This window comes from Pteropus alecto, unplaced genomic scaffold (assembly GCF_000325575.1).
Source record: "Pteropus alecto unplaced genomic scaffold, ASM32557v1 scaffold98, whole genome shotgun sequence".
NCBI classification, from domain to species: domain Eukaryota; kingdom Metazoa; phylum Chordata; class Mammalia; order Chiroptera; family Pteropodidae; genus Pteropus; species Pteropus alecto.
Genome location: NW_006443570.1, coordinates 14,602,208 through 14,620,732, shown reverse-complemented (window position 1 = coordinate 14,620,732; position 18,525 = coordinate 14,602,208). Strand labels below are relative to the sequence as shown.

The 18,525-nt window shown below is 37.1% G+C and overlaps 1 protein-coding gene across 7 annotated transcripts in view; it reads left to right on the top strand.

Moving 5' to 3' along the window:
- The window catches only part of ACACA (acetyl-CoA carboxylase alpha), a 244,968-nt gene that overhangs the window by 84,774 nt on the left and 141,669 nt on the right, over positions 1 to 18,525 (top strand). For all 7 annotated transcript variants that reach the window (XM_025041628.1, XM_025041629.1, XM_025041627.1 and 4 more), the window contains 12 exons: positions 46 to 156; positions 3,824 to 4,033; positions 7,156 to 7,326; positions 8,291 to 8,452; positions 8,803 to 8,966; positions 12,118 to 12,268; positions 13,062 to 13,165; positions 14,918 to 14,999; positions 15,454 to 15,599; positions 16,379 to 16,529; positions 17,808 to 17,942; positions 18,299 to 18,445. In XM_025041628.1, the coding sequence (XP_024897396.1) occupies positions 46 to 156; positions 3,824 to 4,033; positions 7,156 to 7,326; positions 8,291 to 8,452; positions 8,803 to 8,966; positions 12,118 to 12,268; positions 13,062 to 13,165; positions 14,918 to 14,999; positions 15,454 to 15,599; positions 16,379 to 16,529; positions 17,808 to 17,942; positions 18,299 to 18,445 (1,734 nt within the window). The remainder of the gene's footprint in view (positions 1 to 45; positions 157 to 3,823; positions 4,034 to 7,155; positions 7,327 to 8,290; positions 8,453 to 8,802; positions 8,967 to 12,117; positions 12,269 to 13,061; positions 13,166 to 14,917; positions 15,000 to 15,453; positions 15,600 to 16,378; positions 16,530 to 17,807; positions 17,943 to 18,298; positions 18,446 to 18,525) is intronic.

Below are 18,525 nucleotides of genomic sequence, written 5' to 3'. Positions count from 1 at the left end.
CTACTAATCTCACTCTTACTTCCATTTTTCTCTTTCTTATTGAAGGCAGCAGAGGAAGTTGGATATCCAGTAATGATCAAGGCCTCAGAAGGAGGAGGAGGGAAGGGAATCAGAAAAGTCAACAATGCAGATGACTTCCCTAACCTCTTCAGACAGGTAGAGTACAAGTCGTCTTTGAATTAACATGTATAACAGTTTTGATTTAACTCACAGTATAATTTGGATGTCCAGAAAACAGTGTATTCTCAGTTATATAAAAATCCTCAGTTTCTCAGATATCTCTTCCATATATGATGGCTATTAGGACCTTATAGTGACAACGAAGAGTCAGCATCTTTCTGTATTTTTGTGCCCCTCTTCTGCTGGCATTATAGATAAAGTAAGTGATATGGTTAACTTCTGATCTGCAGGCTCTTGGCTTCACCAAGTCCAGACTCTCTGATTGACTTTACCTCACTTAAGTTCAAATTGGCTGCAGGCTCCTGAGTTTCTGCCATGTGTGTCATCTACCCTGCTGGCCCAGCACTCTATACCCTAGCTTGTGCTACATGGCCACTACACCCCGGCACAGGAATCCTATGGCAGGCCCATGTTCTATGAGTGACTTGGGAAAGCTAAACCTAGGGTCTTTCTCTGCCTGCCCATCTAATTTGTAGCCAGGTTGATGTGGCCGTACTACAAGTTGATTGTGGAGGCCAAACAAATGATCTCTTTTCAGAGAAATCTTAGAGAATCAGGAAACGGGAATCTCTTTTTTCCCTGCCTTCAGAGTAATCTCACATACTTGACTCACTTTTTTTTCCTACCAATACCCGGAAAAAGTTGAGTCAGAAAAAGGAAAATTGCGATGTATTCTAGCCTTTTCATTCTTCCAGATTTCTACTCTTTCTTTACTAGTACCCCTAGCCACTTTTTATTTGCCCTCCCTTTTATTTTTAATCATTCATGAGCAAACTTCTTGCTTCATTGTCGTGGGTTAAAGAGAAAAAGTATATGAACTGGGTCTTCCATGTGGTACAGTCAGTACCACATTTGAGACATGTAAGTGAGGCCATATTAAACCATCTAACCCCAGTCTGGTTGACAGATGACTATAGCTATATGAGTGGCTCCAGGCCTAGATCAGCAGGAGAATTGGTCAACTGAGCCCAGTTCAAATTGCTGTGAGGAAATAAAATAAGTCAGTGTCCTAAGTCACTAAATTTTGGGTGGGTTGTTAGGCATTAATGGATAACTGATTTAGAAATTGATACCTAAATATGTGATACTCTCATAACAAAAAAAAAAGTAAAATATGTGACATTGGCTTTGAGACTGGCTCAAAGGTTAAGGCTGGAAAAATGGTAACCCATGTTCTGAAATAATGGAACAATTGCCTGAGGTAACCTGGAAGAAAAAGAATGTATTTAATGAACTTGTGGACCCAGTTAAGGGGATTTCTAGACAAAATGTTTAAAGTATCTATTGAATGCTTCTGGTTGTTTATGCTAAGGAACTATAAAAGAGAGATGAGCTAAAGAAGGTATTTTAAACTCGTCGAGTTTGAAAAAAGAACTGTTTCTCATTTCCAGTTTGATAAGTTTCCTTCTCAGATAAAGAGGGCTTCTAAAAATCTTAAGAGTGTTGTCTCAGCAGTGAGACATGCCCAAAGTGTAGAGAGATCTGTGCAGAAAAGTTTGGATATGCCTTTTGGGGCAAGGAGTGACTCCTCAATATGATTCATAGGAAACTCACAAAGTTTTCAAGAGACTTGTATTAATGAACACATCGAAAGGACTAAAAATTACAGTTCAAACTTGAGAGAGGCCTCTGGGCCTTCAATTTTCTATGGATAGAAAGCAGACTGAGAAAGCTATTAATCTGTATACATCAATCTTTTCTAATAAGAGATTTTGCAGAGAGTGGAGCTAGGAGCCTAGAGAGCAGAGCTAAGAGCAGAAGAGCTATGGATTAGGAAACCACTCCCAGGGAGCAAAACAAGACCCCTGCAAAACAAAAACAAACAAACAAACAAAAACATTTCAAACCCCTGGAGTAAGGGAACCTGACAACATGTACCCATCTGGATTTCAGAACTGCTATGGACCAATGACTACTATGTACTCCCATTCTCTCTTCTTTGAACAGGAATATCTTTTAGAGTTATCTTCTCCCCATCTCATCATTAAATGTTGGGGGTGTTGGGGACAGATAACTTGTCCTTTTTAGTTCCCAGATCCATGGATCAAGAGAAACTGCAACTAAGGAGCAGCACCCAAGGAGTCTCATTCACTTCTGGACATGACTCATGAGAAAGTGGACGTCAAGCCTGATGCCATGATTGGATGACTTTGGGGGTCTTGGGAGGGGGTGAGTCTATTTTGCATGTGGGAGGTATGTGAATTATTGTGGCCAGAGAGAGGACCATAGGAGATTGTTTGCAGAAATGGCCGCAATATCTCCTCCCATCCTTGTATGTATATCCCTTTGCAATGCAACTTTGCCTTTCCTCCCATAAAGAGATGGCATCTCTTTTCCCTCCCCTTGACTCTCAGCTGGTCTTGTGGCTTGCTTAGACCATTAGAATGGGGCCAGAGTGGTGGTGTATAAGTTTTAGAGCTCAGAGCTTGTGAAGCCTTTAGCTTCTGCCCTTACTCTCTTGGAACACTGCATTGAAGAAGCTTCGTCTAGCTTACTGGAAGATGAAAGGCCACATGCAATACAGATGAGCTGTTCCAGTCATGTTTCCCTAGACCTACCAGCCAGCTGTCAATACAAGTCATCAGAATCTGAGTGAGACCATTCAATGCCACTTGAGCCACCAGATGATATGCATGTGAGAGGCAAGACCAGAAGAACTACCCAGATGAGTACAACATCATGAGCAAATAAAACGGTTGATATCCTAAGCAAGTCACTGAGTCTTGAGGTGACTTGTTACATAACAAAACAGAGCGTAAAAGATACAGAGCATAAAAGACGTATGGGATACAATGAAGTAAGTTAATATCATGTGGTTTGAGTCTCAGAGGAGAAGAGAGAGAGACTGGAACAGAAGTAATATTTGAAGAAATCATGGAGCAGAAGCAATTTTCGAAGAGATAATGGCTAAGAATTTTACCGAACTGATAAAAAGATACCAAACACAGATTCAAAAAACACTATGAGCCTTGCAGGATAAGAACGGAGAAAACTACATTGAAGCTTATCTAAGTAAATCTGCCACCTCACTCCTCTAAAAAGAGAGGGACAAAAAAGAGGAAATCTTAAAGCAACTGGAAAAGAAAAGATTACTTTCAAAGGAATAAAAATAAGATTGATAGCTGATATCTCAGTAGAAACAGTAGAAGCCAGAAAATATTGAGATATTTTTTAAGTGCTGAAAGAGAATAATTGCCAGTATAGAATTCTGTATCCAGTAACAATATGCTTCAAAATTGAAGATAAAAGTCCTTTCACTACAATGATACCATATATGCTATAATATGAACCAGGAAAGCATGTAGTCTGGAGCAAATTGTACATTTGGCTATTTAGAGTTCATGACAGTACTTTGCCCTTTTGAGAGTATTTGTGTGTGTGTGTGCAAAATATTTTGTTCTTTACCTGTGTAACACACTGGATGTTCATATGTTTTCATATTCATGAATTAATATTGATTATATAAGCAAGAATGCAATCTCTTAAAAATAGATGAGGACATGAACTATATATTTTATTCATTTTTGTATTCCTACATGGTCCTTGACACTTCTAGGCATCTGCCTGTTGAAATTGAAGCAGCTTGTCGAGATAGAAAAAAGATACTACTTACAAATTTATTTTATTTTCTTTTCTAATATAGGTTCAAGCTGAAGTCCCTGGATCACCTATATTTGTGATGAGACTAGCTAAGCAATCTCGTCATCTGGAGGTGCAGATCTTAGCAGATCAGTATGGCAATGCTATCTCTTTGTTTGGTCGTGATTGCTCTGTGCAGCGCAGGCATCAGAAGATTATTGAAGAGGCACCTGCTGCTATTGCTACTCCAGCAGTATTTGAACATATGGAACAGGTATTTATAGGAAAAGCTCTAATTTTTGTTTTCTTACACAGAACTACTACTCATTCAATTCCTAGACTATCTGAGAGCAGTGGAATTTCTAGCAATGATTCCGGATAATTGATAAGGTGATATTCTTTTCCAGTACAAATCATTCTGCTATTCTTCCTCTAAGAGAGTTGCTAATGAACATTTCAAGCTCTGAATTAGTTAACACTTTAGAAAAAAAAAAAAAATTAATGTACTATTTTGAACAGGTATAAAGAAGAGAAATGTTTTGGGATTTTTAATCTTCCTGTTTGATTTTTTAACAAGCTCAAGATAAGCAAATCCATTATCTCTCAAAAGGTCCTCTAAGTATCTTTAAAGTTTACATATTCTACGTATATTTTTAATTTTTTTAATTTTATTAAATTTATTGGGGACTATATTTTTGTATAGAAAAGAATCTCTCAGCAGTCTTGTAGTTCCCTTGGGAATAGTTGTAGTTTAGCAGTCTAGCATGGTCTTTTCTGGAATTGTGACTCAGTCTTCATCTTATTGGAAATGTATTTTCTATCTCTTTTCTCCTGAATTCCAAATAAGCTAAACATATAGTCATCTGTGTTGGAAGCTTATTCTACGTGTGTGTGTGTGTATATGTGTATGTGTGTGTGTGTGTGTGTGTGTGTGTGTGTGTGTGTGATGAACATTCATTAACTGCTGTAATAGAGGCTTCCAAAATACCATGGCTTACACAAAGTATAAATTCTGTTTAATCAGTTCAGAAATGAGCTGGTGCCAGGGACCCAGGTTTATTGCTCTGCCATTCACTAACAGGGAGGTTAGGAAACTATAGCTCACAGGCCAAATCTAGCCTGCCACCTGCTTTTGTAAATAAAATGTTTTTGGAATATAGCCATGCTTGTTTATTTATGTATTATCTATGGCTGCTTTATGGCTTCAGTGAGAGTTGAGTAGTTGTGACAGAGACTACATGGCCCACCAAGCTGAAAATAATTACTAGCTAACCCTTGACTGAAGAAGTTTGCCAACTCTTGCCCTAGGGTGTCATCATCTTCATGATTAAGCTAGCTCACAAGAATATGTTCCCATTGTAACCACGTGGGGTGGGTCAGGATGGAGAGAGGACATGGAAGGCAAGCATTTAAAAATATGATCTAGAAGTCATGCATATTACTTCTGCTCACATTCCATTGGACAGAATTCAGTTACACAATTACACCTAGCTATTAAGGCGTGTTAGGAATTGTAGTCACTAACTGGGGGCCGTATACTTAGCTGAAATTCAGGACATTCTAATATTAAATGGATAACACAAAGAAAAATTACTGGGGAGCAGTTAGTAATCTGTGCCTCAGTCTGCTCTTCTGGCTACCCATTTTCCTTTCATACCCTGTTCTCACTCTTAGAACATTCTTAGCCTTTCCCCAAAGTAGACAGCTCAAAGTCCAAGATATCTAGGTTTGTTCCATCCTCCATTGAATGTGCATGTGGCTTTTCATGGGCCAGTGGCCTAAAATACAAGTTACCTACCCTTTTTCATTCCTCCTTTCCCCGTGTACCCAATATACAGTGGTGGAATAGAAACAAGATAACTTCAATCTGGAAAAGAGTGAAAAATATACAATAATCATTGGTCTAGAGCAGTTATTAAATCCTTGTAGGCAGGAATTGTGATGATACCTCACTTAGCCCTCTGGCTGCCCCTGGTTCTACATTCTACAAGTAAATCCCTTGCCCATTGTCCTTCAAGTTACCTGGCTTTGTTCTCTTGGAAGTTCTTCCTTGTTTAGTTGTCTCTGTGACTGCCTTTTGGGGACTATGCTTGCTTTGACAGAGCTTCACAGCTCACTTCCTGTTGGTGCAGGATTGGGGCCACAAAGAATACTCCAATTATTAATCACAGGCTTTTGAAGATCAAGTTTGTGGTTTGTTTAGAAATACAGTTCCTTTAAAACTTGGTAAGTTTCTGGACTGTTTACTTCCAGTCAGCTTTAGGTGGAAGTAACCACATCCCAAGATTTCTAGATATGGGAATTTTTTCTTTTATCTGATCTTTGACACTGAGATGCTTCAGGGTGAGAATCTAATCTTTTCCAGTACAAATCATTCTGCTATTCTCCTTCTAGGTTTTCGGCACAAAAGCAGTTGGTTTTTTCACATTCTGACTTTCTCTAACCATTTTTCTTAAGGCTTAGTTGGTGTGTTGTCTGCATCCAAGTTGTAAGACGCAGTTTAACAAATGTTTTGTTATGCCTAACAAGGAGGTCACCAGCTTCCTGTCTGCAGTATCTGTTTTCTTGCTACCCACTACCTTATTGCTAAGCCAGCATCACATATTTTAACTTTTTTAAAATAGCAGCATACTACCTGAACTTAATGATTTCTGTATTGATAAGGTTATAAGTTAATTTGTAGTAATAAAGAGATTAAAAAATACAACCCAGATAAGATAGAAATTTATTTTTCCTTCCCATCATAATCTGAGGTGAGCTCTCCAGGGCTGATGGGACAGTTCTGCTCCATGAGGCCATCTTGGGATTCAAGTTTGTTCTGTTTTGTTTGCCATTCTTACTGTTCTCATCTGCATGGTTGAAACTGGCTTGTACTGTCATGACCATGTTTCAGTCCACGGAAGGAGAAAAGCCAGAAATAGAGAACAAGCACTTCCTTTCAAAACATAATTCAGGAATTAAGCATATCATTCACCAATGCTGACATTATGTTTGGTCAAAACTTAGTCACTAGCTGTAAGAGAGGCTGGAAAATCCAGTCTTTAGCTAGACAGCCATATTTTAGGAAGAATGCTAGGAACACTAGAAACAAGGGCTCAGTAATAAATCTGCCACAGTTTTTTTTTTTCCTTCGTGTACTTGTGTCTGATAAGGTAAGATTGCCTGTGATCCCAAGTTAAAAACACTGTTTTCCTCCAGCTTTGAGTTGAGATTGTCATCCATGTCCAGGGATCTTCTATAATAATCAGATAATGAAATTTACTCGCATGTGGCTAAAAGCCTTTGGTGGCTCTTATAAACACTAGATAGTTGAATGAGGAAGAGGCTATAGTTAAGCAGTGGTTCACTAGCTGGACAAGGTGAGATACTTACCTTTGCTTATCTTTCTTTTTTAAGTGTGCGGTAAAACTTGCCAAAATGGTTGGTTATGTGAGTGCGGGAACTGTAGAATACCTCTACAGCCAGGATGGCAGTTTCTACTTTCTGGAACTGAACCCTCGGCTACAGGTGGAGCACCCTTGTACCGAGATGGTGGCTGATGTCAATCTCCCTGCAGCACAACTCCAGGTGAATCAGCTTGATTTTGGCTCAAAGTGTTGCCTAGAGAATGTCAGAGATGCTTGCAAAACTGGTTTAACCTGTGTCTGATAAGAGAAGAGCACCTCCTATCTAAGTCTCATCTAATGTTCCTCTCGTGCTGTATGGGTTATGATGATTGGGTTTTCTTGATGTGATACAAATGTAGAAATATTCTGCTTTTTAGCTAGACACATTTGATAAAAAACTATTATATTTTAAAAGGAAACTTTAAAAATAATACGCTTTATTAAATTGTTTTAATCATAGAAAAGCTTACAACTTTGTAATTACCCTCCACTCCTTTTCACAGTATCTTATATTGAAGGAGTTCCACATCACAGTGATGGTCAGTTTTTCTGAGCAAGACTGTGGCAGCACCCATTTATTTTTATAATGTTTAAAGTGCTACCTGTTAATATTGTTTGCCCCATTCATCCCAGGAAACAAATATTGTGAGAAGCAATAATGGCTAATAATATTTGATATCTAACATTCTTTGCCCACATTGAGAACCCCTTCTGGATTTCCATTAAGGACTAAAGACTTATTTGTTTATTTTCTTTGGTGATTTGTGGGGATAATTGAGATAATTGTGACATAGTTAGGACTTTTTAGCTGTCTGAGTTTTTTAGATAGCCATGGATGTTGACTTTTCTTCCCTTGGATATTTTCATTCTGATCTCTTCATGAAGAGATAACAATAGAGGGAAACTTATGTCTGTTACATTAGGGGACTTTTTGTAGGAGTGGGAAGTATTTAGCAACTTATCTGTAGTGTCATATTTTGTTTCAAGTAATTTAAGAGTTACTTGATTGTAGAATCAGGCTATAAAAATAGAATGTTTTAGGTGGTGGCTACTAAAATGAAAAATCTTGGAGGTAATATGATAACCTCCATATTTAAGGAAAGTAACTGAAAAATGAATGATGTGTGTGTTTTATTACTTTTCAGATTGCCATGGGGATCCCTCTGTACAGAATCAAGGATATTCGTATGATGTATGGGGTATCTCCCTGGGGCGATGCTCCCATTGATTTTGAAAATTCTGCTCATGTTCCTTGCCCAAGGGGCCATGTTATTGCTGCTCGGATCACTAGTGAAAATCCAGATGAGGTAACTCATCACTTAAAAGGTTCTCCCGCCCCCCACTCCGTGTACATTAATATTAAGATAATACCTGAGGGCTATCTTGTCAAATATTTTGGGACTTCCTCTGGAGAGGAAAATTTATCGAGGTTTCATCAGAGACAAAGAAGTGATCACTCCTCCATTGGTCATTTCAACCTACTATACTCACTCCAGATTCCTCAGTAGCACTGGATGTTGGCTCTCAATCCTTTATGATTTTTGTGCATCTTTTTGGCTTTTGTTTGTGATTAACACAGAGCTTAAATAATAATTATATAAATGTCTTCTTCCTTGAAAATATAACATGGTCTTTCATATTCTTCATTCTCTAACAGGGTTTCAAGCCCAGTTCAGGAACAGTTCAGGAACTGAATTTCCGTAGCAATAAGAACGTTTGGGGTTATTTCAGTGTTGCTGCTGCAGGGGGACTTCATGAATTTGCTGATTCTCAGTTCGGTCACTGCTTTTCCTTTGGAGAAAACAGAGAGGAAGCAATTTCGTGAGTAGAATAGCATTTGATTACATTAAAAAATAAATCTGAGCTAATCTTCAGTGAAGGCATGGGCATGGGAATGGGAATAATTTATCTGCTACAAGATACTAATATGAGCAACCTTTTTGAAGAGATATATCTTCAATTGTACTTGCATTCATGTTGTGTTAAATTATGTAATGTTTGGCAGATGTTTTTCTGTTGCTTGAGCCTTTTCAGGTAATTTTGCTTTCAGATATTTTTGATAAACTTATAGAATTGATTGGTTTAAAGATATCATTTTCCCATAAAAAAAGCGTGTTACTGGAGGGAGGTAGATTCTTGACTAATAGTTTGGCATTATATAAATCACAAATAAAATCTGTTATTAGTCATTAAAATAAAGGTATTGCTGTAAATGTCCTATAGTCATTTAAAATAATAAAATTAAACTACTTGTTATATGCAAAGGGCATAAGGGAACTGTCCCCATTGTTCATAGAGATCTCATTATGCTATGAAATATACACACAGCTTATCTAAATGTAACTGGTATATCATTACTGTTATTGGTTAATATTAAACATAAACATTAAATATTAACTTAATAGCAATTTTGCTTGCCTAAAAAAGTAGGGCTCTAAGAGGTAATTTTGACAGTTTAGATATTTTAGAATGTTTATCCACAATTGAACTAATTCTTTCTGTTTTTCAATGGTCTATTTTTTTATACCAAGCAATTAATACCATTCCTTGACCTTTGGACTATACACATAGGCTAGTAATCAATAAGTATTTATCAATAATGTTGGTTTTTAATAATGTTTTTAGAAGTAGGAAAGTCTCAATTTTTTTTCTATTTTGTCCTCTATAATTCTTCCCATTTATTCAAAACTATAAGTGGGATTCTGCAAAATTTAAACAATGCTACCACAAAAACCATCTGATGTAAAGTTGCCCTTTTTTTTCTTTCACTGTCAAATCCTGCTTTGTCAAAGTAAAGGTTTATGCTAGAGCTTGCAAATTGGTGGCTTTCCAACTAGGTACAGCCACAGATGTGTTTGATTGGCTCACAGTGTTAATGTTTTAAAAATTGCCAATATTTAAAAATAGGGAGATGAAAATAAATATATGGATTTCTGGGATGATAATGACAGCATTGGTTTTATATTCCACTTGGCAAAAGTTCACTAAAGCTTTGTTTGGCTGCTTCTTTGCGAGGAAACGTGAACTCTCCAGTGCACATGGCCCCCATCTAGTCTGTCTCACTAATATACTTTCTCAAAGTGGCCTTGATTGGTATTTAGGTTTATAGTCTTGATCAGGCAGACCACTGAGTATTTACTAAGGACATATCCTACAACCTGGTCCAGAAGCTTTGCTCTTCCTAACTTGCTCTGTACATTTCTCTAATTTAGATATAAAGCTAACTAGGTTAATTTTTAGCATATTAAAAATATGGTCTCTACATTAAGCTTGCTTCTTGACACCATGCCAAAAGTTCATTCTGCATTTCACAAATTATTTCTTCTTTCTTCATAACATTCTTAATATTTATATTTTTATTCTTATTTATATTCTTTTTTCTTATTCATGACATTCATGACATTCTTGTTCTCTAGAATAGCTCCAACCCATATTTCCAGCATTGTAATCTAAATACCATGAGAACAGGACCATGTCTGTTTTATTGTTGTTCTAGCCCCTGAACATAGTAAGTATTCAGTAAATATTGTTAAACAAATGGGTTTGCCACTAGCTCCTATCCTGATACCCACTGCTTCACTCATAAGGTTCCCTGAACACTCCTATTTTCTTCCTTCTTTCCTTTTATTCTTGATATTCCCTCTATCTGTTTATTGATTCATTCCTTCAAAAAAAAAAAAATATTTGGTGAAAATCTACTGGTATAGCAATACAACAAGGACCAAAACAGGATCTCTGCCCTCATGGAACTTTAGAATCCAGAGGAAGAAAGGCAAACAAACACGATACAATAAGTTGCTCTCTGTGGTAGTGGGATTATGTAAGAATGTTATAGGAGCATATAACTGAGTCGGCTATCTCAGTCTAGAGAGGGCCAGGGAAAGTTTCCCAGAAGGAAGTGACATCTAGACTGATATCTGAAAAGTATATAGGAATAAGCCAGGCTGAAAGAGGATATGGAGAGGAGGGTGGAAGTAGGAAACTGAATAATGTTCTAGGCTGAAGGAATGCCTGGAATAATATTCCTATCACAGCCATATTCCCAGTTATACTTTTATTCCATATCAGATTCTACAGTCTTCATGAAATCATTGGAAAGTGATTTTCTTCCTTCTTAGAACCTCTGTAGCACTTTGTTTATATCTCTCTACTGGCATCAATGATAGTCTACTATATATCTTAAAAACAATTATTATATCTATATTCTCTCTCTTATCAGCATACTATGTGTCTTGAGTCTGTGAGGTGCATAAGTATTTATTGAAATAATTACCTGCTTTGTACGGGATAGACACTGGCAGAAATATACAGAAAAAAAAACCCATAGTATTTGAAATTCTGTTAAGGTTAGATCATTTTACATTTAATTGAGAAGTTAAAAAGTAATAGGCAAGTCATTCCACAGACTTTGAAAGGCAACTTAAAATGCTCTCACATGAACTGTCAGGCTGATACTTGACCGTACCCAGGCAGTTGCCTCATTGTTTGGAAACCTTCAAATTGAGCTATTAACGTGTCAAGATTCATTGAACAGTATACTTAAAATAAGTATATTTTATATATATGTAAATTATACCTTAATAAAATAAATAAGGTGTAAGGAGAGGGGAACTACACTCTAATTCTAGTTAGCCAGCAATAAATGATTGGAATGATGTAAACCTAGTAAGTGTGAGCTAAGGGTGATTTGCACATAATTTGTTATGTACTGCATATAATGAAATGCATGTGTGATTTGCTGATGCACTTATGGTAATATCAGTCAGAATTCTTAAGTTTACTGACTTCTTGCAAATTATCCTATCCGGAATGCATGTGAATGAGCATACTGCTATTTGCACCCTCGTTTGTTCTTTGAATTGTCCGTCCCTCTCCCCTCTCTCTTAAGACTCCAAAGGAATGAAACGATTCTTTAAAATGATTGAAAAAAATGTTTGTTGCTGAAACAGATTCACTTCTGTTCTTTTCCCAGAAACATGGTGGTGGCTTTGAAGGAGCTATCTATTCGGGGTGACTTTCGAACTACAGTTGAATACCTGATCAAATTGTTGGAGACTGAAAGCTTTCAGTTGAATAGAATTGACACTGGCTGGCTGGACAGACTGATAGCAGAAAAAGTACAGGTGTGTATATTTCTCTTATTTGCACAAATAGCTTCTGGGATTGGGTTTTTATAGGCTTATGGTATGATCACTCTATATCACTAGATAAAATTTATCTGATTCTAATGTAAATGGTTCTTGATCTACTTGGAAAAAATCTAGAAGTCTGTAATTTTAGCACTGTAAGAGTTCTTGTGCCTGTGTTATACTGTCATTTTATATGTTCTAATATTACTTCCTGGGTTATATTTGAAGAGAAGTATACAAGGATTGAGATCCTTTCTCTTTTGTCATTTGATGTTAAATCTGGCTCAGAGCCACCAACTTTTATATCTATCTACCAACTACTAATGAGGGAGCCTCATATAAATCCACAGTTACCCATTATTCCTTAATTGCTGGGCTATTCTAAATTACCAAAGATTTTATATAAAATCATTAGATTCATATAAATTATCTGAAGGTCCAAATTTTGCTTATATAATGTTTTTCTTTGCAATTTTCAGTAGCTAAATCTGTGCCTTTTTGAGTTTATTTCTGACAAAAGCTTGTTTTTTGAGCTGCTCTTTGATTGGCTCAGTAGAAATCTTAGGGAGGGTGAAGGGAAAGATGGTTTTCATCTCTATTCAAATGAGGCCTCTTTTCAAATTCTAAAAGTAAATGTGTTTTTATCTCAAAAAAGCATTTGGGCAATAAGGATGAAGATTCTCAATGCTAGCTGTATCTTCACAGCGCATCTGAGCCTGATTTAAATTGAGAGGCCATGGTGCCAAGTGACCATGCTTTTGATCTGCCCTCTTTTTCTTCCCTTCAGGCAGAGCGACCTGATACCATGTTGGGAGTTGTCTGTGGGGCTCTCCATGTGGCTGATGTGAGCCTGCGAAATAGCATCTCTAACTTCCTTCACTCCTTAGAAAGGTAGGCTTTGTTTCTCATAGGCTGTGCAAGCTCACCACTGGTCCTCAGTACGGAACGAGGTTCGAAGACCCGTTTATTCTTCTCTCTGTTTCTGGCAGCTTGTGAGTGCCACCTGTTATTCACTGACCATGGAGGCAGGGCAGAGAAGGAATGTAGGAGTTTATGATAAATTAATTACCTTGGGACTCTACTGCAGATTCTAGAATTTAGTTTATACCACAGTTGGAATGGGTTGCTTTTTAAAAACTGGATTTCTGCTGAAGTAAACATTCTCTCCAGTACAAGCATCCAATCTTTCCAAACCCTACTGATGAAATCTGGTGTTTCTCTCTAGCATTGAAACTCGAATATGTTAAATATTACCTACAACATCTTTCAGGAATTAATAGTTGAGGCTGATATTTTGGATGAACTCATGAATTTTGCAAGTAGAGGATCAGACTGTATGGGGCTAAACTAATTTCTAACACTGGTTCTGGAGTCTAAGCTCTGCTTTTGAGTCCCTGGAGAAAGGTCCAAAGGACTAATTATTTTAAAGCACCTTAATTACAGGCATTTTATTTCCTTCTGTGTTGTAGACTTATATCAGTTCCCTTCTGAGGTATCTGAAAGAAAGAAACAAATTTTTAAAAATTGAACTGAGATTTCAGTTATTCAAGTCTTGTGATAAATATCTTTCACTTTGTTACTCTCGTGCACTAAAACCTTCAGCAGCTCACATTACCCTTCTGTATCAAATCTAAATCTTTCCATGTGACTTTCAACTCCCTATATACTTTGGCCCCTGTTTACTAGTCCAGTCTTACTAATCATTATTGTTTAGCGTTCACTCTCTAAACTAGTTAAATGGTTTCTCTACTAGTGTACAAATGTCATATGTAATCTCCTTCACAGTCTCCCCCACCTGTCAAATATTATTTTTTATGTATTCTTAAAACTTGTATTTTGAAATAATTTCAGACTTATAGAAGAGTTGCATGAATAGTTCAAACAACTTCTCTATATTATTCACCCAGATTCACCAGTTATTAACAACTTGCTCTGCTTGCTTTATGACTCACTTTTTCTATTATCGTCAAGTCTTTCTTGATAATGTTTCCCTGCTTGGCAGTGTCCTCCCCTTTCCTCTTCATCCAGCCATACCCTACTGCATTTTTTTTTAAACCCCAGATAAAGTCCCAGTTGATAGGAGTAGATGAGGGTTGGTTGCACTGGGGCTTTTTTCTTCTAAGTTTTAATTTTATTATTTTTAGAAACAGGTAATATATTCACATGGTTCAAAATTCAAAAGGCACAAAAGGTTTATAGTGAAAAGTCTCCTTCTTACCTCTGTTCCTGGCCACCCAGTTTTCTTCCTTGTAGTCAACTGATGTTACTAGTTTCTTCTGTAACCTTCCAAACATATTGTAAATTTACGTAAACATATACATGTAAGAGTTGTTTCTTCCCACCCCCTATTTTTTTAAAACAAGTGTTAGCATACTCTGGAACTGTTCTACACAGTTTCACTTGCTTTTTAAAAATTTAACAGTATAGTTAGAGAGTATTTCATATTAGTACATAAAAGGCTTCACCTTTTTAATGGCTGTATAATATTCCATTTTATAATTTTTTTTCATAATTTATGTGTCGGTTCCTTACTGATGGTCCTTTAGGTTGTTTTCAGTCTTGATATTCCAGGAAATGCTTTGAGATTCCCTTATAAACTTTTAGGACTCTCCAGAAGTGTCTCTCACATTGTTCTTCTTTCAGGGGTCAAGTCCTTCCTGCTCATACACTTCTAAATACAGTAGATGTGGAACTTATCTATGAAGGAGCCAAGTATGTACTTAAGGTATGTTGAACTCCACTGAAGCCTACACCTTACTTTTTATCTTTCTTTATTATTAGCTTGGTTCCTTTAGGTCAAGATAGAGGGCAAATTTGGTTTATTGTGGGCTGGGTGTTAGTAAAATTACAGCCATTATTTGTGTCAATAGCCTGAATCAGAATTTGATGATTTTCTGAAAATGCTTTAGTTGTTTCTCAACTTCGCATATTCTGCCAAGAGATAAAGGAGACAGAGGACAACTGGGCCAGGGAGAAGCATCTAAGGGTCACTGTTTGCTTGCAGCAGGGCTGAGCCACGCCAACACTGAGGCTAAGAGCGTCAATGCCATGAATTTCCTTTCTCTTTGACAAATCTTTTTTACCTATAATTTACCTATGTTTTCGAGGTACTAAATTTTATCTGGGAATCCACCTGGGAGGGACACTGACTTGTCCCTTTTGGTTCTTGTTTTCTGCAGGTGACTCGACAGTCCCCTAACTCTTATGTGGTGATCATGAATGGCTCATGTGTAGAAGTAGATGTGCATCGGCTGAGTGATGGGGGGCTCCTCTTGTCCTATGACGGCAGCAGTTATACCACATACATGAAGGAGGAAGTGGATAGGTGAGTGGCTGTTTGAGGTCCATTTGCTGGTCATTGTATCAACCTTTCCTTTCAATAGTCACTAGCTCTTGGGATTTTTCAAGGTCTTTTGGTATGCTGTTTTAATTTAAAAAACCAGTACATGCACTTAACAAAAAGTGTTTACATTTAAAAACATTGTTTCTCTGCCACTCCAATGTGGCTAATAGATGATAAAAATTAAGTTCCCTTCTTTATAAGCAACTCCTGTTAACAGTTTCTTATGTATTTTTGCAGAAATTTTTTATGGACCTACAAAGTCACATATCCGTACATACTGTATTCTTCTTTTAAATGCATTCACATATAACCTTTAGATACTGTCTTATACCTTATTTTTTTCCTTAACATATGTTGTAGACTGTTCAACACGAATCATTCAGTGTTGCTATGACAGTTAAATGAATTAACATATGTAAAGTGCTTATTAGGACATTGCTTTGGACGTAGTAAGGGTTCAGGAAATAGTAACTATTACATCATTATCATCTTTGTGGGTTTTTTAAAATAGAGGTGTTTGCTCTTTTTAATGGTCATATAGTATTCCATTATGTGGATGTACTATAATTTATTTAATCTGACCCTTATTGAAGGAAATTTTGGTTATTCGGCATTGTAAACAAAGATGAAATGAATATTATATATGTGTGGGTATATAGAATAAAGTTTTCAGATTTTTTTTAAAGATTGTTATTATTCTACTATTCTCCTTTAGAACCCGAGGTGTTTTATTGGCTTACATACTCCCACTTATCTCCTAGATATCGTATCACAATTGGCAATAAAACCTGTGTGTTTGAGAAAGAGAATGACCCTTCAGTGATGCGCTCACCTTCTGCTGGGAAGTTAATACAGTACATTGTGGAGGATGGAGGCCATGTGTTTTCTGGCCAGTGCTATGCTGAGATTGAGGTCAGGGTGGTGATTGGGCTTTTGGGTCATGGGAGGGAAGGTAGGAAAAGAGTTGGCTGGGGTGGACTAGAACTCAAGAGTAACAGAAAGGAAATAGAAAATAGAAAGGAGAGAGCCTCAGTTTGTTTAGTTGGGGTTATGAACCTTAAGATTTTAACAACAAATGAAAAGCTCATAGTGTTTCTTTGATTGATGATGAATCTCTAGCTCTAAAAGTAGACACCAGGAAATAGCACTTAAAGTGTTATTGCGTTACATGCTGGTTATACAGGAAAAGTAGGTAGAGTGGGGCCACAAAATAGACAAGTAATGAAATATGAATTCTGATAGAGCCAAGCATGTGCATGTGATTAGATAGTAAGGGAAGACTTCCTGAAAGAAGGTACTTTGATCTTAGTTTTGAAAGATAGGTAGTAATGGACCAGGTGAAGAAGGGCAGGGAAGAATGTCTAAAGGTAAAGAACAGCATGTACAAAGGCACAAAAGCAAGAAAGTATTGTATATTTAGGGAACTGCAAGTACATATTGGTATTGCTTGAGAATGGACTAAGGTTTAATGGGAAATGGCAAGCAAAGATGCTAAGTAATCAAAATTTGAGATCCTGAAGGACCTTATAAGACATACTAAGAAACTTAGACCGTCCTCAAGGCAGTGAGGAATCATGGAAGGATTTTACACAGAAAAGTGATATGACAAGATTTGGGCTCTAGAATGATTGCTTTTAGTGACCCTTAATGATTGCTTTTGTTGGAGGTGTATAGCAGGTAGGAAAATTTGCTGGGAGATTTTATAGTACTCTAGATTGGAAATGATGGGGTTCTAAAGCAAAGAGATGGCAAGAGAAGGTTTTTGAGAGAGGTTTAGAAGATGTGCTTGGCTAGGCTTTGTAACTGGTAGATAAGAGACAAAGAAGAGCAAAGAGTGACCCTTAGATTTTAGCTTGGATATCTTAAGTAGACAGAATGAGCATCTAGATCCACGGTATGGGAAGGCTAAATTGTTTGTTACTTCTAAGTACAAAACAAGTAAAAACACAAACTATGGCAAAATGGATTTAAACATTAGAAACAGGAAATGTCAGTAGCTGTCATTAATCTAACCTAAAGCTACGCTGTGAGAGATTTTTTAATTGGCTCCTTTGGTAGTCTCTTGGAGATTCTCATTTTTCTGGATTAAATAAGATATAATTCAATTTAGATGTTGAGAAAAAAACTGACCTCTTTAAATCATTCTTCTGTCTAAAGAGAAGTCAAACTCTAATTTATTTTTTATTGTAGGTGATGAAGATGGTAATGACCTTAACAGCTGCAGAGTCTGGCTGTATTCATTATGTCAAGCGTCCTGGAGCAGCTCTTGACCCAGGCTGTGTAATAGCTAAAATGCAGTTGGACAATCCCAGCAAGGTCCAGCAGGTGAGTAGGAAGGTACTTTTAATATTGCTCTCCAAGAGCTGATTACATGGTAGGGATAATTTGGAAGGGCAAATGATTTAAGTGCTTGGTTTGCCAGTTTTTCTTAGGGTTTCCCCGCCCCTGATCTTATGCCTTGTATTTATGCCTATAGTATTATGGAACTAGAGTTTATAGGAGTATTCCAATACTAGGATTCTATGATTTTTTCATGATGCTTCCTCCATGGACTTCTCTGCTTGTAACTGGGTCCGGTGAAAGGATGTTGTGATTTTGAACGATGAATACAACTTGCAGTGGTGTGTTTGTACCCTGAATAGAAGGTAGTGGATGACTTGATTTCTCATTGGGGTTGACAGGCTGAGCTTCACACAGGCAGTCTGCCACAGATCCAGAGCACAGCACTCAGAGGTGAAAAGCTCCATCGAGTGTTCCACTATGTCCTGGATAATCTGGTCAACGTAATGAATGGATACTGCCTTCCAGATCCTTTCTTTAGCAGCAGGGTATGAATCACTTCTCTTGGGGAAGGGATGTACAAATAAGGTAAGGTACCTATTCTCCAAGGTAGTTTAAAAGTTGCATA